General features: G+C 40.6%; 1 protein-coding gene across 8 annotated transcripts in view; it reads right to left on the bottom strand.

Moving 5' to 3' along the window:
- MYRIP (myosin VIIA and Rab interacting protein) overlaps positions 1 to 22,523 on the bottom strand; it is a 357,362-nt gene that overhangs the window by 28,274 nt on the left and 306,565 nt on the right. For all 8 annotated transcript variants that reach the window (XM_077865680.1, XM_077865682.1, XM_077865684.1 and 5 more), the window contains one exon: positions 18,697 to 18,936. In XM_077865680.1, coding sequence (XP_077721806.1) covers positions 18,697 to 18,936 — 240 coding nt within the window. The remainder of the gene's footprint in view (positions 1 to 18,696; positions 18,937 to 22,523) is intronic.

Here is a 22,523-nt window from a genome sequence, read left to right on the forward strand (position 1 = left end):
GGCTCTTCTAAGGACCTATTTTAATGCCAGGGAGTGGTTCTCATGCAGTGTAGAAAAGCCCCTCAAGGAGCTCAAGTTACATAAAAGTCGCATGGTGCCCCACCTTCTCCCCTGCTGACCATTGCTCCCAAGACCTCTCTAGGCGTGAAGAGAAGAAGAAAGAAGACAGCCAACTCAGAGCTAATGTGGGTCCACCTGGTACCATTAGGACTCCAGGCTTCTATTACATTTAACCCTCACAACAACCTGACATGGTTGTTGATTTAATTCCCTCCTTAGAGTTGAAGAAACCATGGCTCAATGAAGAAGATGCAGAGCTGGGATCTGAGCCCAGAGACTTTGGTCTTCAAAGCCCACGCTCCTTCCCACCTGTCACACCATCTCCTCCACACATAATTCCTAGGACCCAGTGGTTTGTAGGAAGTGATTGTGGAATTGAATTGTATTGAGTAATCAGATCAGTGAACACTAGGTCAGCGAGAGAAGGGCCGCATATGGGGGAGCCCTCAGGTCATTCCGCAGCTTCTACCAGTTGACATTGATCTGAATGAGATCCTTGATTTGGCGACACCATCCACCAAGTCACACTATAGAGCTTGAGGTCTTCCCAGTGATGAACTCTGGGTTTGAGTCCTACTGAATCTGCTTAGGACTGAGCTACCAAGGACACTCAGTGAAAAGGGATGTGGTTTATAAGGAAATCTGCTCTAAGTGTGGCCCAGACTTCACGGTCTCCTTACTTTTCTGTCTCATATTACAGATGCTGTCTTGCCTTTATGAAACGCTTCCATCAAACTACCAGAGAGAGCAAGGAAATTTGTCCAAATGCCCTGATTTCATGTATTTTTTTCCCTTTTCAAAGGAAAGAAAAGAAACTCCATATGTCCTTTTAAATAGTTGACAGAAATCTGCTAGAAAAATTCAATGCAAATATGTTTCAGCTCTCATAAAACATAAGGCACTTCTGACGATGCCTCTATAACCCATCGAAATACATTCTCTATGAACAGACCCCTGTCCCTGAAGTGACTTGATGAAAGAGGGTGACAGAGAATTGTGTCATTTGAGCATATGTAATAAAATGGAACTATGAACCATAACAGAGATTAGAGGAATGTTTAGGTTGTTAAGTCATCCAGGTTTTGATGGTCAGGGCTATTTATGAAAGAAATAAGATTTCCTATCTTAATGGTGATGACAGAAATGAATTTTTGAAAATGTGCTATTTGTAGTTTCATTCCAGAATTAAACTCCCTGGTCTATATGTTTTCCTGAGGTCATTTTCTTGTTTGGTGTCAGCCACCTGACACTTAGTGAAAGTCACTTCTGGATGGGCGAGGATGACAGAGGAGGGGGATGTGGGGGTGGTTACCTTTGACCAAACCTGCCCTGGTAGGTGTACTGCAGGCAGGATTTCCTTTCCCAGCAGAGGGGGTGATGGAAAAAAATATTTTTTGCTTTTGCATACTGACTGGCTGTTCCTCAGAGAAACAGTTCCCGATACTGATTGTCTGCCTTCAGCTCAGGTCATGATCTTGGGGTCTAGGGATTGATCGAGTCCCACATCGGGTCCCCGCAGGGAGCTTGCTTCTCCCTCTGCCTGTGTCTCTGTCTCTCTCTCTGTGTCTCTCATGAATAAATAAATAAAATATTTTTTTTCTTTTTAAAGGAAATGTTTGCCCACTGCTGGCAGTAACTGGCGTTTGCCTGGGAACATGCTTGCTTCTTCAGAAGCCCAGTGAGACATGGAGCCACCTTCCACGTTCGCTGGGAAAGGAGGTGGCACATGGGAGCCTGAATGATCTTGGTGAATGAAAGGTTCTCCTTGTCACTTCTCTCCTGACACCTTTCCAGGTCTCCTAGGTCTTCCAGGCAGGTAACTCTTTCTCTTTTCCCGGCTGTATTGCAGCTCTTGGAATAGTTCAACAATTATTTGTTTAATAAATGGCAAATGAACAGGGATTTCACTCTCCAGAGCTTGTACAGCCACCTCTCACAAGGGATGCTGGCACGTCTTTATTGTCTCCTGTATGTACTGTCTGGCCCGCACACATGTATGAATATTTGTTCCAACACCATTTATTAAGAAGTTTCTTTTTCAGCTAGGGGTGAGAGGTAGGTGGGAATCATGAAATAACTCATGAGTTAAATATTAATATATTCCAGGTACTTCTGGGCTATTACATTATATCTTGTATCACTCTTTCACAAATTTAACTACTGTGTCTTTAAAGCATACTGTAATATCTTAATACAGGCGTCCTCTTCACTCCTATTTTAGTTTTTGTAAATGTTTCTAAGTTATTCTTGACTTTTTTCCTATTAGATTTTCTTTCTTTTGAGAAGCTAAAAAATGCCTGGTTCAGATTTTGATTTGACTTACTTTAGGCTTCCACCTTAATTTTGGGAAGAATTCACCTTTACGTTATCTTTTCTTCTATCAGACTGCTAGGTTTCCTGGAGAATTGCAGTTTTCTTAAGTTTTAATGTTATATTTTTTGGTTTCTACTGTGGATAGAATTTTTTTCCATTTTATCTGCTCTCTCCAACTCCCAAACTTGGTTTGAGATACATCTGCAAATTTCATTGCAAATTAATGGCTAAACTAGAAGCTCCTGTTATGAGGAATTCTAATGTAAATCCTAGAATTGACACTTGAGCTGTACTGTGTAATTATGTCGAACGATGTGGATTTATGGATATATCTGCTACTAACAGAACTTTTCTTCAAATAGAGTGGATTTTTACTTTGCATTTATTTGTGTTCAAGGTTGCTGTAGTCTTTTGCAGGCTCTTTATGTCTCAGGTAAATGTACACGATCTCTGATCTTATTATGGAGGCCTTCCTTGCTGTGCAGGGATCCTTTGTATTTGTTTCCTTTCCCATAGTTTCCTTTCCCATAATATGCAAGAACTATTTCAAACCCTCTCTACAATCTCAAAACTTCAATTCCACTACTCCTTCACCTTCGGAAGACAGACTTGCCTTCTAGGTCAGAGAGCAGATGGTGCGTCTGGGTGGAATACAGAACATAAAACAAAACCTCTACAACTTCCCGACATCAAATCTACCCACTTACTTGTATCTGGACCAAATCTGTCTGCTATTTCATTGCTGATGCCCTCATCTGTTTTCTGGACCTCATTCTCTCCATTTCCTCAAGAGTCTCTTATTGTTGGACGTTTTGGTCATTGTTTCCCTACAAGAATAATGCAATGCTTGGTGGATGGCAATGATATACCCTGTGCTGCTTGTTCAGTTTTTCCATAGGATAGAGGATGGAAAGTACAATTGCTGGATCAAAGGGTATGCCCACTTTGATTGCTAGGAGTTACCCAGTTACCAGGGTGCTAACATTTGCTCCTACTGTTTTATGAGCATTAGACTGCCTCTTTCCTTGAACTCTTACCAACTCTGGTTATGGTTCTTTTAATCATCCAATTGGTTAGGCAAAGTGACATTTCCTCGTGTCAATTTGCATCTTTGTTGCTCGTCTAAACAAACGATGAACTTTGTCCCGTTCTTGGCTGTCTTCCCAGTGTCTCACTGTACATTTGTTGAATGGGAAAGATGAATGTGCAAACCATACTCTAAATTCTAGGCTATATGTTGAATTAAATATGGTTGAAATGCAGTTTAAGTTAAATATTTTTTTCACATGCATATTGGTCATTTACTTTTTTTTTTTTTTTTTTTTTTTGGTGAATTACCTGCTTATGTGCATTGCCCTTTTATCCATTAGCATTATGAGGCTAAGTAATTCTTTGCCCAACATATATTTAAGCAGTATGTCCTCCCAATTATTGTTTGCTTTTTAATTTTATGGCTTTTGAAAAATCAATGTCTCCCCCCACCCCGATTTATTGAGATATAATTAAGACACAATATTGTATAAATTTAAGGTGCATAACATGATGATTTGATACATATATATTGTGAAAGGATTACCATAATAGGGTTAGTTAATACCTCAATCATCTCATATAATCACATTTTTTTTGGTGTGTAGTGAGCATATTTAAGATTTATTTACTTAGCAACTTTCAGGTATATAAATATAGTGTTGTTATAGCTATAGTCGCCATGCTGTATGATCCCCAGAACTTATTCATCTTATAATTGGAAATTTATATTCTTTGACCAACATTTCCTCATTTTAGCCATCCCACAGACCCTGGCAACCACCATTCGACTCTCTGTTTCTATGGGTCCAGCTTCTTTAGATTTTACATATGAGACCATATAGTATTTGTCTTTCTCTGACTTATTTCACTCAGCATAACACTCTCAAGGTCCTTTCATGTCACAAATGGCAAGATTTCCTTATTCCTCATGGCTGAGTACTCCATTGTACATATATGTCACATCTTCGTTACCCATTCATATCTGTAGATGCATATTTAGATTGTTTCCATATCTTGGTTACTGGATAATGCTGCCATGAAGTTAGGAGTAGATATCTCTTCCAGATACTGATTTCATTTCTTTTGGATATATGCCCAGATATTACTGGATATTATTGGACCATATGGTAATTGAACTCCCATATTGTTTACCAGTGGCTGTACATTGGTATATTCCCACCAACTGTGTACACAAGGGTTCCCTTTTTTCCATATCCTTTCCAACACTTGTTTTCCCTTATCTTTTTGGTGGCAACCATTCCAACAGGTGTGGGGTGATATCTCATTGTGGTTTTGATTTGCATTTCCTTGATGGATTAGTGATATTAAGCATTCTTTTCATGTACCTACCTATTGGTTATTTGTCTTCTTTGGAAAAATGTCTATTGAGGTCCTCTACCACTTTTAAATTAGGTTGTTTACTTTTTTGCTATTGAATTGTAGAAGGTCCTTATATATTTTGGATATTAACCCTTATCATATATATGGCTCGCAAGTATTTTCTCTCATTCTGTAGGTTGCTTTTTCATTTCACTGAATTTTTTTTTTTTTTTTTTTTGCTATGCAGGAGCTTTTCAGTTTGAGGTAAGTTCCACTTGTTCATTTCACATATTATTTTGTTACTTGTGCTTTTGATGTCATATCCAAAAAATCATTGCCAATACCAATGTTGAGAAGATTTTCCCCTATATATATTGAGGAGTTTTAGAGTTTCAGTCTTTAACTCATTTTGAGGTAATTTTTGTGAGTAGTGTAAGATAGGGGTCCAGTTTCATTCTTCTGTATGAGATTATCCAGTTCTCCCATATTATTGAAGAGATTATCCTTTTACCATTAAGTATTCCCAATTGAATATATAAGGGTTTATTTCTGGGCTCTTGATTCTGTTTCATTGATCTATATGTCTCTGTTTATTCTAGTACCATACTATTTTTACATCTATGACTTTGAAGCATAGTTTGAAATCAGGAAGTGCAAAGCCTCCAGCTTTGTTCTTCTTTCTCAGGATTGCTTGGGCTATTTGGGAATCATATGTGGTTTCATACAAATTTTAGGATTGTTTTTTTCTATTTCTGTGAAAAATGCCATTGGAATTTTGATAAAATTTTGATAGGAATTACACTGATTCTAGAGGTGGATTTGGATAGTATGAATATTTTAACAACATTAATTTTTCTGATCCATGAATGTGGGGTGTTTCCCCATTTGTTTGTGTCTTCTTCAGTTTTTTTCATCAAAGTCTTATAATTTTCAGAGTACAGATATTTTACTTCCTTGGTTAAATGTATTCCTAGGTATTTTGTTGTATTTTTATGCTAATATGAATGGGATTTTTTTTATTTTACAGATATTTCTTTGTTAGTGTATAAAACACAACTGATTTCTGTATGTTGATTTTGTACCCTACAAATTTACTATATTTGTTGATTAGCTCTAACAGTTTTTTGGTGGAGTCTTCAGGATTTTCTCTATATAAAATTATATTTCCTGCAAACAATGACAATTTTACTTCTTCCTTTCCAAATTGGATGCATTTTGTTTCTTTTTCCTGTCTGAATATTCTGGATAGGACTTGCTGTCTATGATGAAGAGGCATGGTGAGAGTGGGCACTCTTGCAAAAGAGGAAAAGTTTTCAGTCTCTCACCATTGAGTATGATGTTAGCTGTGGGCTTGTCATCTCTGACATCTCTGTTAAGGTATGTTCCTTCTATACACAATTTGTTGAGAGTTTTTTATTATTAGAGGGTGTTGAATTTGGTCAAATGCTTTTTCTGCATCTATTGAGAGGATCATAATTATATTTTTCCTTCATTATATTAATGTAATATATTATATTTATTGATGGGTATATATTGGACCATCTTTGCATCCTAGGGATAAATCTCACTTGATCATGGTGTATGATTCTTTAATGTGTTGTTGAATTCAGTTTGCTGATATTTTGTTGAGAATATTTGCATCTATATTCATTAGGGATATTGGCCTGTAGTTGATAGTGTCCTTATGTAAGGGTAATTCTGACCTCATAAAGTGAGTTTGGGAGTATTCCCTCCTCTTCAACTTTTTGGAAGAGTTTAAGAAGGATTGGCATTAATTCTTTAAATGTTTGGTAGAATGAACCACTATACCATCTGGTCCTGGGCTTTTCTGTGCTGAGAGGTTTTTGTTTACTGATTCAGTCTTATTCATTATTAGCCTATTCAGATTTTCTATTCCTTCAAGATCAGTTTTGGTAGGTTGTATATTTCTATGAATTTATCCATTTATTCTAGGTTATCCAATTTGTTGGCATACAATTTTTCATACTATTCTCTTTGTGATATTAGTTTAAATGTCTCCTCTTTCATTTCTGATTTTATTTATTTAAATCTTTTCTCCTTTTTCCTAGTCTAGCTAAGGTTTTTCAATTTTATTTTTTCCCCCATACCAGTTCTAGTTTCATTGATCTTTTTTTATTGTTTTTCTGGTCTTTATTTCATTTATTTCTGCTCTTTTCTTCTGCTAACTTTGGGCTTTGTTTGTTCTTTTTTTCTAGTTTCTTGAGGCGTACAGTTGGGTTGTTTATTGAGATCTTTCTTTTTTTCATAATGTAGGCATTTATCGCTATAAACTTCTGTCTTAGAATTGTTTTTGCTGCAACCCATAAGTTGTGGTATTTTGTTTCCATTTTCATTTGTTTGAAAGTTTTTTATTGCCCTTTTTATTTATTTTTAAATATTTTATTTTATTTTATTTTATTTTATTTTATTTTATTTGAGAGAGACCAAGAGAAAGCATAAGCAGGGGTGAGGAGGCACAAAGGGAGAGGGAGAAGCAGACTCCTTGCCCAGCATGGAGCCTGATGTAGGACTCAATCCCAGGACGGGATTAGAACCTGAGCCAAAAGCAGATGACTGACTAAGCCACCGACCAAGCCACTCCTGATTTCTTTTTTGACCCACTGATTTTTTTTAGGAGTGTGTTGTATAATTACCATATAGTTGTGAATTTTCCAGTTTTCCTCCAATTATTTTTTTTAATTTTTTAATTTATTTATGATAGTCACACACTGAGAGAGAGAGAGAGGGGCAGAGACACAGGCAGAGGGAGAAGCAGGCTCCATGCACCGAGAGCCTGACGTGGGATTCGATCCCGGTTCTCCAGGATCGCGCCCTGGGCCAAAGGCAGGCGCTAAACCGCTGCGCCACCCAGGGATCCCTCTCCAATTATTGATTTTTAGTTATATACCACTGTGGTAGGAAAAGATACTTAGTATGACATGAACCTTCTTAAATTTGTTAAGACTTGCTTTGTGACCTATGATATGTTCTGTTCTAAAAAATGCTCCATGTAAACTTGGGAGAATGTGTATTCTGCTGGTGTTGGATGCAATGTTCCATATATATCTCTTAGGTATATTTGGTCTAAAATATAGCTCAAGTCAAACATTTCCTTATTGATTTTCTGTCTGGATGATTTATTCATGTTCAAAGTGGAGTACTGAAGTCTCCAGTTCTTATTGTATGGTTGCTTATCTCCTATCAGATCTGTTTGTATTTGCTTAATATATCTAGATGCTCCAATATTGGGTGCATATGTATTTATGATTTGTATATACTCTTGATGAATTGACCCCTTTATCATTCTATAATGACATTGCCTCTTATTACAACATTTAGTAAGTCTATTTTGTCTGATATAACTATAGCTACCTTTATTTTCCTTTGGTTTCCATTTTCACGGAATATTTTTTCCATCCCTTCACTTTGAGCCTAAAGTGAGTCTTTAAAGCCGAAGTGAGTCTCTTATAGGCAGTGTGTCATTGGGTCTTGTTTTTTTTATCCATTCAGTCAGTCTATGTCTTTTGATTGGTGAATTTAATCCATTTACATTTAGAGTAACTAGTCACAGGTAAAGACTAATGAATGTATCTTATTAATTGGTTTCTGTCTGTTTTGTTTTTCTCTTGTTCCTTTCTTTCTCTCTTGCTCCTTTCCTTTGTGAATTGATGATTTTCTATAGTGGTATGCTTTGTGAATCTCATCTCTTTATTTTTTGTGTATCTACTATAGAGTTTGCTTTGTATCATAAGGCTTACACAAAACATCTTATAGATATAGCAGTATATGTTATGTTGACTTCAATGCATACAAAACTAAATTTGACTATACATTTACCTTATTAGTGTACTGTGTATTTTTATGCCTTCATATTATTAATTAGTGCATCTTCATTTTAGCATGAAGAACTTTCAGCATTTCTTGTAAGGCAGGTCTAATGGTGATTAATTCCTTCAGCCTTTGTTTGTCTGGAAATGAATGAGGTTATCTCTACATTTCTGAAGACAACTTTGCCAGATAAAGTAGTCTTGGTTGGCAGGTTTTTTTTCTTTCAGCATTTTAAGTATGTCATTCCACTGTATCGGCCTGTACAGTTTCTGCTGAGAAATCTTCTGATAGCCTTATGAAGATCCCCTTATAAGTGCTAAGCTTCTTTCCTCTTGCTGTTTTTAAGATTCTCTTTTTATTTTTCATTTTTGTTTTATTGTGATGTGTCTTGGAGAAAATATTTTTGAGTTTAACCTGTTAGGGAACTTACAAGCTTCATGAAATTGGATGGTCAAATCTTGCCTCAGATTTGGGAAGTTCTCAACCATTATGTTTTATTTTATTTTATTTTATTTTATTTTATTTTAATTTTATTTATTTATGAGAGAGAGAGAGAGAGAGGCAGAGACACAGGCAGAGGGAGAAGCAGGCTCCATGCAGGGAGCCCGACGTGGGATTCGATCCCAGGTCTCCAGGATTGCACCCTGGGCCAAAGGCAGACGCTAAACCACTGCGCCACCCAGGGATCTCCCCCATTATGTTTTAAAATAAGCTTTTTGTCCCCTTTTCTATCTTTCTGTTCTCCTCTTTGGTCTCTAATAATTCACAAATTGCTTCTCTTGATGGTATCCCATAGTTCACATAGGCTCTCTTCACTCTTTTTCATTCTTTTTCCTTTGTTTTCATCTGGCTGGATAATTTCCAAAGTCCTGTCTTCTACTTCACATGCTTTTTCTTCTGCTTGATCCATTCTGATCTTCGTATTCTCTATTGCATCTTTCATTTCATTCATTGTATTCTTCAGCTCCAGAATTTCTGTTTGGTTCCTTCTTATGATTTCTACCTCTTTGTTAAACTTCTTATTTTGTTTTATGCACTATTTTCCTAATTTTGTTGAATTGACTTTCTGTGTTTTCTCATGGCTCATTGAGTTTCCTCTAAAAAGCTGTTTTGAATTTTTCATCAGGTAAATCAGAAATCTCCATTTTTTTGGGGGGGGGATCAGTTACTGACAAATTATTGTGATCCTTTGGTGGTGTCATGTTTCCTTGATTTTTCATGTTCCTTTAAGTCTTGTGTTATTGTCTTTGCATTTGAAATAACAGTCACCTCTTCCAGTTTGTACCGACTGACTTCAGGAGAGAAATACCTTCCATCAGCTTAACCAGGGATTCTGAGGCTTTCTCAGAGCTTCTATGGATACTCCTGATCCACACTTCTTCCTCCCTCCTGAGGCAGATTTTGTAAGCTTGTATGCCTTCTCTTAATTCTGCAAAGCACCAAGCTGAGTGCTGACAGCCTCCTTTTTGCTTTCCTAAGGGCAGTGCTACCCTCAAGTTTCTGACCTCTCCTTTGCTTACAGATTCAGTCCTGTTTTGTATGCATGCTTACTAGCCATCTGCCAAAGCTTGCTCCCACTATAGCCACTGGAAGTGCACACAGGGAGCCAGCCATGGGGTGGGGATGTGTGTGGGTAAGGCACACAAAGCACTGAGGGTGTCTGTGGGCCAGTGGGGAGGGACCTGTGGATGAAGTCTCCCAGTGGTGGGTGGGCCTCTAGATGGAGTCCATGATGCAGTTAACAAGATCTGAGTCCATTTGATAGATTCTGAGCCCTGGCTATTGTTCGTATACCTGCTCATCATCTCCTACTCATGTAGATTATGACTCAGTATTTTGAATGGGGCAATCAATAAGATCTCTTTGGTAGTGTTCTGCACATCTGAGGAAGCTGGGTGCTTACTCGTATGCTCTTACTTTCCCCTGTGGGAGAGATCACAGGCACTGAGTTGTGCCACCCTGGGCATGGGGTGAGATGGGTTAGGCCAGACTGTTATTTTTACCCTTTCCAATTGTCCAGTCTTGGATTTGTTTTTATTCCAACAGTGTTCTGGGACTTCTCTGATGAATTCCTGGACTTCCACATTCCTCTTGCAGGTGGGTAATCATCTAATCAGTGTTCTTCAAGGGCTCCTATGGCTGAGGGGGGCTGGAGCTGGCTTAGGGCCATGTCAGGGTTCATAGCTGGGGCTGGGGTCTGTATTCCTATTACTTGATGCATAAGCGAGTAAAATTCCTCCTGGGAGTCTATCTGAATCATTTTCATTTTTTAAAAAGACTTTATTTATTCATTTTTATATTATTTTTATCTTTTATTATTTGTTTTACATTTTTATTTTTTTTAAACATTTTTTTTAAATTTTTATTTATTTATGATAGTCACAGAGAGAGAGAGAGAGAGGCAGAGACACAGGCAGAGGGAGAAGCAGGCTCCATGCACCGGGAGCCTGACGTGGGATTCGATCCCGGGTCTCCAGGATCGCGCCCTGGGCTAAAGGCAGGCGCTAAACCACTGCGCCACCCAGGGATCCCTTGTTTTACATTTTTAAATTTAAGTTCAATTTGCCAACATATAGTATAACACTTAGTGCTCATCCCATCAAGTGCCTATTTACTATTTTTTTTAGAGAGAGCATGAACAGGGCAGGGGCAGAGGGAGAGGGAGAGGGAGAAGGAGAGAATCCTAAGCAGACTTTGCATTGAGTGCAGAGCCCAACACAGGCTCAATCTCACGACCCTGAGATCATGACCTAAGCCAAAACCAATAGTCAGATGCTCAACCAACTGAGCATTTTCATTCTTTACAGTTTTCATAGTTTTCATCAAATTCCCAAAGAGAATGGCAAGTCTCAAAAAGCTAATAGCTATTACTGTTGAGTTTTTAGTTTCCTATTTATCAGCTATGCTTCTTTCAATATTTATGAATACTTATTAATTTCCTACTATATGTCAAACATCAATCTAGGAATTTATCAAAATAATTATGTTTCCCCCTTTAATCTATGAATATAATGAAAAATATTAATAGGTTTCCTAAAGTTGAGATTATTACATTCCTAGATAAAATCCTACTTGGTCATTGGAAATTAGTATTTTTTTTAAAGATTTTATTTATCCATTTGAGAGAGAGAGAGAGAGAGAGAGAGCCCAAGCAAGGAGAGTAAGAGGGAGAAGCAGGCCTCCTGCTCAGCAGGGAGCCTGATTCAGGGCTTGATCCCAGGACCCTGGGAGTTGACTTTATGTTAACATTGATATCACCAAAAAGGTTTCCATAGCACACTGAACTTCAGAAACCCAAGGCTCTAGGGATTTTGGAATGGTCAATAGATCTGTTTCCTTGATCATGGACCAGGATTGTGTTTCCCTGTCTCCAACTGACCAAGTCACCTGGGCACCGCTGTAAATTAGTATTTTAATAGGCAGTTGGAAACAATTTGTTAACATATTAAGATTTTTTTTTTTATTATTAACCAGTGAGATAGTATGTAAATTTTTGGAGGCATGTGATTTTTTGGTCAGATTCAGACCAAGTTTTTAAATAAATAAAGTGAATTTGGATACCTTCAATTTTTTTGAATACCTTCAGTTTTTTAAATGCTAAATAATGTGGGAGTCATTATTACCATGAATGACTGATGGATTTTATTGGCAAAGATCACTGGGACTAGCTTCTTTCTGAGGATAGTTCTTTAACCACTTTACCAATTTCTTCTGTCTGGGTTGTATAGTCAGTTTTGCTCATTTGCTTCTTTAAAAGTAGTAAATATCATTATTTACAAAATATTTTTTATTTTGTAAATGATATAAATATCATTATTTACAAAAATCATTATTTACAAAATCATTACAAATATCAAAGTATCCACCTATAATTTAAAATAAGACTTAAGGGATCCCTGGGTGGCGCAGCGGTTTGGCGCCTGCCTTTGGCCCAGGGCGCAATCCTGGAGACCCGGGATCGAATCCCACGTCAGGCTCCTGGTGCATGGAGCCTGCTTCTCCCTCTGCCTATGTCTCTGCCTCTCTCTCTCTCTCTCTCTGTGACTATCATAAGTAAATTAAAAATAAATAAATAAATAAAATAAAATTAAAAAAAATAAAATAAGACTTAACATCATACATACTTATTTTTCAAATGTATGTACCTGCTATTTTAATTAACAAAATAACAATTTATATAAAAGCATTTGCAATCATAACTCATCATGTACTTATTTGATAATAGTAAGATCTTATGATGGTCAAGATTTTTTTTTTTTGATAATTTACAATGAGTTCTCATTCAGGAAAAACTCTGTTAGGTGCTTTGAGATGAGTATCTGTCATCAGAATGATCTATTTCATTGAGAGTTTTTTTTTTTTAATGGAATATATGTTCAATGTTTCCAAGGGCCATTTTGGCATCAGTTGGGATTATCCTGTGCTTTTAAAAAATAGTACTTACTAAGCTATTTATTATAATGATGAAGTGTCCTGCTATTAACTTCATTTTTGCATTCTCAGAATAAATGTTTGAATTGTATAGGCATGTGATCCTAATACTGAAACATTTAGTTTACCAATATTTTATTTAGGATTTTGGTATTTGTGTTTGTATATGAAACTGGTTCGTTCTTTCTTTCTTTCTCTCTCTCTCTCTCTCTTTTCTTCTTTTTTTTTCTTTTGTTTTTATATTCTCTCTACTCAAATGTTTTCCAAGAGCACAATCCTGCTTATTCTACAGAACTGCAGATACATAATATGTTCTTTGCCTTCTCTCCCCTCTTACCTTCTATAGTCCCATTTTTTCAGGGCATGTAACTTTTGGGCTTTTGTGGGGCACGAGCTCTGAATCACTGCCTTTCTAGACCTTTCTATTTGCAACCTTCTAGAGTAACTCTGCCTTTTTCTTTTCAAACTGCATCTGTCCTATGTTCCATTGTATGGCTGTGGCTGAGGCAACATCAGTTTTTCCTGGCCTTTCGGATTAACACCTGCATTTCACAGAGGCTTTAAGGAATCCTTGCATTGGAGTTCTGGACAATCTTTCTCTAGTGCTCAGTTGATCTTCCATCTAGAGGAGATGATGTTCTTCTGAAGCCCCAGTAGTCAGGAGAGTATCTGTGGAACTCTCTCCCAGGCAGGCAGGCCTCTCCCCATACACACATGGTTGAGGGAATGAGCGATGCCAATGACATCCTGAGGGGTATGGAACCTCCTCACCAGTTCAAGCACTGTGGATAAGAGCTGTAGCTCTAAGTGTACAGCTAAAGCTTCTTTTCCCACTAGGGCAACAGTTAAATGGAAAGTTAGAAAAGAGGTGTTAATTCTTCAATAGGCATAGGCCTACTGAGATCAGTCACTTGTAGGATACAAGTCAGTATCTAATACTATATTTTCTCCAGCACAAACTAGAGATGAAAACACTCTTCTCAAATAGAATGTGACCCAGGATGAAAGACACCGAATCCTGATATGAATGGTGAGTTATTTTACAGGAGTGAGACACATGTGGATAGAGTTGACTTTATGTTAACATTGATATCACCAAAAAGGTTTCCATAAGCACACTAAACTTCAGAAACCCAAGGCTCTAGGGATTTTGGAACGGTCAATAGATCTGTTTCCTTGATCACGGACCAGGATTGTGTTTCCCTGTCCCTTGATGTTCCTAAGTGGAGAGCAGCCAGGACAAGATGCATAAATTCATCTTTTGTTTGGGGGAGAAAGACATTCAATAGTTTAGAGAAGTCTCAATACTCTGATGAAAATCATTCCATAGTATTATACATAAGGAAGATACCTGCTGTGACTCCCTTGTGAAAGCAAAACCCAATGATCCAGCTACTTGTAATAGTAATAGACAAAGGCATTTTAAATAAATGCTTTCAAGACCCTGGCTATACAAATTTGACTATAATGCAAGAATTTACTAATTTGGACCTTCAACAAACATTCATGTTCCAGGCGTTTGGTACATGAGACGCCTTTTGTCATATAAACAGTGTCATAAATGATACTTAACGTCAGGAAACAAAAATATATCTAATCAGTTATATATAGAGAACCATGGATTTCTGGAGCCAGAAGGGACCTTGTGGACCACTGCTCTAAGTCTGGAAAGATTAGGGGGCTTGTAGGAGATCCAGCCCCTGAATGTAGTCTCTAAACTTAGGCCAGGAGTTCCAGGCCATCCTTTTGCTCCTTCTTTCAGGAATGCTGCCCTTGCATACCTAGAGGCAGACACTTCTAAGAACTGCTTTGGCCAGGACTTTCTCCCAGACCCATTGGCATGGACATCTGCCCAACAGTAGAGGAGGAGTATGTGCTCACTTCTGGGCTCTAAGGACCACATGGTTTAAAGGATTGACCCCTGAGGTTTAATGGAATAAGATGAGTTAAAGAAGAAAATGACTCTTTGGGAATCCAGTTCCCAAAATGTTTCTGGGCTTGCCCCCCAAGTTCTACAACCTTGTTCTTCAACTGGTTAAAATTCAGATGGCAGTGACCATCCCCCTGACCTTCAGAGAAAGTGAGTCACCTATAGGACAAGTTTGTCTATAGCAAAGGGCTGACTCCAGTCAAGATAAAGCATGTTTATAAAATGGTTCTGCTGCTGGACAGGATTCTGAAGCACTAATTCCTATACGGGTTGCCATACTAAGGACATTAAGCAGCTACTTATGTCATGTGACTAGGGGAACATGTGCATTCCTCTGCTTTGGCTCCCGGAGAGCAGGGCCAGTGGTGGAGGCAGGGGGACAGTGATGGTTGAGCAAAGCTCTCTCTGTGTAAGGCAAGGCTCCTCTCAGTAAGGCAAAGGTAATTAGTAGCCAATTGGGCATCTGGATCTCCTTGCTGCCTACCCAATACTGAAGTACTTTGAACTCGGGACTCTACATTTCTCCTGTTTGGTTACTTACTTAGTCTGGTTTATCCCAGAAGCAGACCCAAGATAGGGATTCAGTTCATTTGGGAGGTGACAGGAAATAGTGGTGGAGGAGGGGGAATAGGGACAGGGGAGGGAAGGGAGTCAAGGAGGACTGTTCATCACCGTGGGTGCCTAGAGCTCAGTTTGCTGGGGAACTCGGGGAAGTCAGTGTGTAACTCTGCTCAGAGTCACCATGGCAATGGAGGCCAAGTAGCTGGGGTTTTTATTTTCTTCTCATCAGTCACTGGTTAGGGCCGCTCCCAGGCAATTAGGGCTGCTCCCAGGCAATGTTCTCTTTCTCACTTCCAGCCTGCCTTCTGTACAAAAAGAGGAGCTCCTGCTGAATCAGGGGCCTTCAGGCAGTTGTACTTTGAGTCAGTGGGCATTGCCATGGTAAAGAGATTAGGGGAACACAGACAACAACTGAAATAGTTACATGAGCCCAGCTCCACTCCCAAACCATGCTGTGCGTGAGCAAGCGTTGTATGTGCACATGTGTGCTGTACAAACTAACTGTGGTTGGATCACAGGGGCAGTCACAGTTATTCTGATTCTGAAGACGGGAGCGTGAAGCATTCTCATGCAATGTCTTCCCACTTATATTCCACATAGCATGACAAAACCCCAGATGTGGTTATAGACCTATGCTTGACATGCCAGGTGTTGACCCGAAATAGGTACTAAGCTGTTCCTTCAGCACCAGCAGACAGATGTTAACTCACAGCAGTGAAGTTTATTTTCCTTAAGGTCATTATAGGGGGTATGGTATTTGCTGAGTTCCTGCTGTGTGCTAAACCGTATGCTATAAAATTTAACCTCACAACTCTATCAGGGGGTAGGATTATCCTCATTTTACAGATGAGGCCAAGATTTGTTTATCCAATCAACAGTGAGGCCCCGGGCTGGGTCCCAGAGATCAAGTGAAAAACATGACAGTGTGGGCCTGTTGCAGTGCTGGGAGCCCTGTCAGGGGCTACAGGGCAGTTCAGGCCGCTGAGTAGAGGAAGGACTGGAGTAGCCATGCAGGGCCTGGAGGGACAGGGAAAGTAGCTGGGGGACAGGGTACAGTGACAGGCAAGAAATGACCCTGGCTTGTTCTGAGCACTGGCAGTGAGTTGGCACACTAGCCAAAGTTCGCAGAGTCTGTAAATATTGTACGGCTGCATTTCAAATTCAGTTTAATCTTGAAGCCTATCTCTGTATCCTTCTGTTTCTACATAATATTGAAGATATGAGCCTTATTTCTGTTTTCCTGTCCCAGAGTAACACATGCCTGATGTGGAAAATATATGTTAATTATTTTTTCAGTTTGCTATCTGGATTTTTACATACAATAAATGATACCTGATTCATGGTAGGCTGGGGAAAGACATTTTGAGAAACTGACACACTTGGAAGCTTGAATAAAAGCAACTCTCCTAGTTTTTTGCTTAGCCTGAGGGCACAGGGCACGATGGGGGGCTTGCCTTAGATTTTCTCCCACTGGCTCTTCCTTTCTCTGTTAACATTCTGTCCAAGAGAGCACAGTGCAGATTGGTGGCTGTGCCTCCAGAAGGTGAGGCCTGCAGGCTGAGAAGGGGTGGGAGTACATGACTCATCATGGCCTGGCATGCTGCTGGAACAGCAGGAGCTGTTGGGCCTTGTGACCATCAGGCAGCAGAGCCAGTAGGATGCAGAACCATTGTAAGAAATAACGTGATATTCTTCAGTTACCATCTGGCTCTTAGTTCTGGGAGACAAAAGTGACTGTAATGGGGTATTGGTTCAAGTAACAGAGAGGAGCAGAGCCCATTACCATTGAAAAAGTAATGGGTTGGAGCCCACATCCCAGGAAGGGGCTGCCTGTGAAGGTCAAGCTCCATGCTCTAGTCCACAGACGTGCCAGGGGACAAGTGTGTGCACTGTCCACAGGCAAAGGACTTGACAGATTGAGAGGTATGAGACCTCAGTGGTTATGGAGGGTGGGATGGGAATGAGTGAAAGGCAGTCTGAGCTGTTGGGAGGGCTCAGGGGCTTGGCCATGGAAGTTGGCTTCCACTTCCCTCTGGGCCTGCCTTTGACTATCTGCAGTCATTGCTGGCTTGGCCTTGGCTCTTCCCATGTAGCATCCTGGCTTGGCTGTTGAGCAGAAGAAGGGGCTCATTCTCCCATTCATGTGGGCTACTGGTACCTTGTTAGCTTATATAATGTACTCTCAGAATAGGGAAAAAAGTGACCACAAGTGCAAAGAAGTCTAGATGTTTCTAGGCAAGATCTTATCTGAGTTACAGAAGAGGCAGCTCATCCTAAGAGAATGAGCCTATGATTTGGGGCCAAGCAGATTTGTGATACTAGCCATGGGCCTGGGGTAAGTACCTTTCAGACAAGCCTCTGCACGTACTTCCAGGGTTTTTTTATGAAATGAATTAACTAACAGAAGCAAAGCACCGGGCACATCGGAGACACTCAACAAACATTAACTTCTTTCTCTTCCATTGGAAGCAACAGGGATATCCAGACTCTAAAGTGGCCAAGTCTAGCATGGATGTGCTTTGGGAAGCTGTGGAAGGATCAACAGGGGGTAGAACACTGCCTGGGAACCTCCTTTCTGCCAGGGGCTCTTCCTTCTGTGATTCCCTAGCAGTGTCCCTGAGTACTTGAGGGGGGGTTAGTTTGGGACTGTAGATCAGATAGTGGGGGTTTGGGGGGCTTTTACCTGTTTAAGACACCAGGGTTTATTCCACATAAGGTTTGTCTGGAAAATGATTTTGAGGCTAAGACAAACTCAAACCTGCAGAGTGCAGGGATAAACCATGCAGAAGGCCATGTTTAGCCCAAAGGCCATGGTCTGAAGCTTCTCGGTTGACTAAAAGAGGGATGGCTAGGTGCTCTCCACCCACAGGCAAAGTTCCTCTGGAGAGGGCAGGGGCAGGAAGCCACACAGCTCTTTACCAATGAGAGAGACTGTGAGCATTAATTACAGACTTGGAAATAAAGGGCTGTCTTGTGAAGCAGAAGGAGAGGACAGGTCTCAGGAGGCCTAGGACCCACAGGGCCCTCTTCCCCACTGAACCACTCAGTCCTAATCAACAGGGGTTTCTGGGGGCCCTCCTGTGTGCACGGGATGGGCATTTGAGAGATAGCTGCCCCCCTCCCACCACCCCCTGGACCACACACTCTGTGCAAGTATAGAAGTTCCTCTGCACACTGGCTGCACAAACCGAGCTGCCTGCAGGTGACTTCATGGCGCTTACCTTCTTCAGCTCTTCCTGAACGCCCTGGCTGTTGTCTTCAGAGGACAGACTTTCCTTGTGGTTCTCAGACTCCGTCTTGGGCTCTGACTCCTGATCTTCTCCTGAAGAAGTTTCCTTCTCGCTCATTTTCATCGCTAACTCGTACAGCCTGTTTCTCAGTTTCTCTTCTGTGGCTGTCACACCACTCCGAGGGTGCTGAGCCTCGCTGCCGATGTCCGTCTCTGACAAATCACCCGACACCTAAATGCAAGTGAGCATTATGAGCCAAGGACTCCTCTGCCCCAGTCATATTGCTTGTTTCCCAATCCTCACCCCCCCCCCGCCCCCCGCCACGGAAAGGATAGTACAGGAAAGTCAAGCTCTTACCCGATCTGCTTTCTCTACAGGTGGGCTTTTACTTTTCACTTTTGCTTTCTCAATTACATGCACCTTAACACTTTGTTGAAGGGCTCAGGCAGGTGAGCATCCGTACTCAGAAACATGTTTGAATTCATTCAGCATTTTTCACTCACAAGATGCTTATTGAGTGCCCACCATGGGGAGCACTGTGCTGATGGTACAAGGCTGAACACGCCTGCTTGGCAGCCCCCTGGTGGAGGCAACATGCTAAACCTTAGGTGGTAAGTGCAGAGAAGGGGTGGGGAAGGACGCTCTGACAGCCCGCCTCAGGGGCACCTACTGGCAGGGTTGGAAGTCAAGGAGAGGTTTCTTGTGGAAGTGATATTCAAAGTGGAAGTGGTGGGACCCCTGGGTGCCTCAGCAATTGAACGTCTGCCCTCGGCCCAGGGTGAGATCCTGGGGTCCTGGGATCCAGTTCCACATCGGGCTCCTGGCAGGGAGCCTGCTTCTCCTTCTGCCTATGTCTCTGCCTCTCTCTCTGTGTCTCTCATGAATAAATAAATAAAATCTTAAAACAAAAACAAAAACAAACAAAATACACAAAAAAACGCAAAGTGGAAGTGGTGATACAAAGCATAGCAGTTACCCAGCCAAAAGGGAGAGGGAGGGAAGAACAGTATTCTAGGCTAAGGGCAAAGATTTTGAGATGGCGCCAGGTTCTTGCACTTAGGTAAGCAATACTGTGTGACCTTGCCTTGACAATTACAGTCACAGCTTAATAATTATACCTTCGGCTCCTACAATCCATTTGGTGAATACCTCCTAAGTTCCTTATAGGAGTAGATCCCTGACCAGGCCTGGGGAACTTCAGGAAGACAGGGCAATTGTGACTCTCAATCTGTCCTTGACCTTACGTTGGATAGACGTGTATGAAATTTTAACAAGATACCCTTCAGTATATGATCAGGGTCCATTACACCCAACTTTAGTTTTTGAGTTTCCTCTTTGAGTTGCTTTATCTATTTATAAGGCTCAATATTTCATTGCTTTCATTTCTTCTTGAGGGGTTTCCAAAGAACACAGAGCAAATTTACTTATTTTTTTAAATAAAATAAAACTCATTCTATTTGGTCATCACTATGTGGGCTCATTGAACCCTTTCATAAATCTGTGATACATGATGGCATCTTTGTGATCTTATTTTTCTTATCTTTTGAAATATGTTGCTCTTTCATTGTCCTGGGAATTATCTTTCATTATTACTCATCAATTATTCCCAATTATGCTAAAAGAAGCCAAAATAATAAAAGAGAAGAATGGATTTGCCTGGAGGGATGATTCAGTAACACAATAAATCATCATCTATTTTGAGTCTGCTTTTAGCTCATTGCATACAGTTGAGAATTCAAAATTTTTCATATTTGCAAAGAGAAGAAAAGTGATGGAGAACAACATTTCACAATTATTAGATGACTCAGAAGATGAATTCAAAAAGGAGAGCAACTCTTTAGACTCTAACAATGACAGTAAGTTGATTGTAAAATTAAAGTATCAGACTAAGAATCTTCAGATGGTAGTGTCTGAAAGTAAATTTTCCCAAACTCAAGAACTGATGCATAAACAATGTATTTATAAGGACAAAAAGAAATATGGTATTTTCATTCAGTTAGTCATTCAACAGGAAGGGCTTCATCATATAATATTTTGCAGCAAGAATCTAGACCATTTGTTGTGCTAAAAAAATGTGCAACAGATTCTTTCATTCTTTATGATGTTTGTACACCAAATTTACTTGACACCATTGTGGCTGGACAAATGCTGAAAGCAGCTGTCTATAGCAGGTGAGTAGAAGGAAACAGATGACATAGAAGTGAAAAAGAAGAGCCCCTGGGTTGATTTAAAAAAAAAAAAAGTCCACTGGAAATGATGGTTTTTCTGGTCCTGAGCAAGAATCAGTGATGAGGGCCTCAAGAGAGGTGACCAGTGCTCCAAAGTGTGCTTAAGAAGGAGGATTCTTTTGTCTTTTGGCATAGGGAAGCTCAATGGGAAGAATGGCCTCTGAACAGGTTCTTGAAAGATGAGGAAAATTTTAATATGTAGACGGGGGATCAGGTATTTTTGATGAGTAAGCAGCAGGACCAGTGAGACCCCAGGTGCATGAGACTGCTTGGTGTAGCTAGAGGAATCAGACTCAGAAATGAGAGAGGGAGGCTTTGGGAGGAAGGAGAAAATGGGCCTGGGTCAGACTGCAGAAGGTTCAGGAGGAGCCTAAGGAGCTGAGCTTGTCTAACAGATAGTTTCACTGTTGCCATGTGGTGTGTGCCAAACTAGCCCAGAAGTCAGCAACTGGCCACAAATCCACACTCAGTAACCTTCTCTTATCAGCCCACTCAACAGATTTAACACACTGAAGTATCAATTAATCTTAACTCTCGATTTGCTTTTCTTTAGCTTTGGCCTATTTCTTTATCTCAAAAGAACCTTTGAAGACTTGGATGGATGGTGATTCAGTCCACATTCAGCGAACTTATACTGAGTGCCTACTATGTGCTGGGCTCGTGCTGGCCACTGGAGCTCACAGGTGGGAGTGACAACCCTCCTGCTCTGGCAGCATTCACCATGTGGTAGAGAGACATCATCCTGACATACTATGTACAACACAGACACATGAGCATTTGATGAGACTCAGGGAGGAATCCTCACTTAGCTGATCGATGGATGTTGTTGGGAGAGAAAGAAGAATAGGTGACAGCTGAATAGAATCTTAAAAAATGAAGTTCTAGAGGTTACCAGGATATATATCAAGTTTTATCTGAGTGTTGAGAATTGTGTTAATGTTAAATGATGGCCCTGGAGTTCAATAAGCACTGTAGCCATACACATGGGGATCTGACACACGGAGATGTGATACTGGATTTTGCTTGTTCCTCAGTTAGGATCCAGGGAGAAGGAGCCTACAGGCTGCCTGTGGTCTCTGAACCTTTGGCTCCTAATAATTTGGGTCAGCTATATCAGAGTTGAATCAGAACCTGAAGAGTAGTTTCAGAGGGAGGCCTGAAGGGGCTCCAGGTTCCTATAGGATGCAGAGAGCATTCAGAAGTGGGCTCAAAGAAGGTCATTGGTGGTTCTGGAAGGTGAGCTTACCAGTGGCTCCTCTGGTGGGAAGGAAGGAACTGCCTTGGGGCTGGAGAGCCAAGTCCCTGGGGGTGATTAGCATGACAGCCAGGATGGGGCCTGAGGGAGAGGTACTGGGTTCTGACCACACACAGGGAATAGACCACAGTTTCTCAGGCCTTAGGATACCAGCAGGGTGGGAATGACTTCGTGAACAGGGACCCCATCACTGAGGACACCTGTAAGGACCCAGAGGACACTGGTCAGCAATCAAATGCCCTGCAGCTACCAAGATACTAGAGGCTTACCTTCAGGGTCCCCAAGATGGCAAAAGTGGAGAGACAGTGGAGGGGCTGGAGGGCTGATTATTTATC

This window comes from Canis aureus, chromosome 22, assembly GCF_053574225.1.
Source record: "Canis aureus isolate CA01 chromosome 22, VMU_Caureus_v.1.0, whole genome shotgun sequence".
NCBI classification, from domain to species: Eukaryota; Metazoa; Chordata; class Mammalia; order Carnivora; family Canidae; genus Canis; species Canis aureus.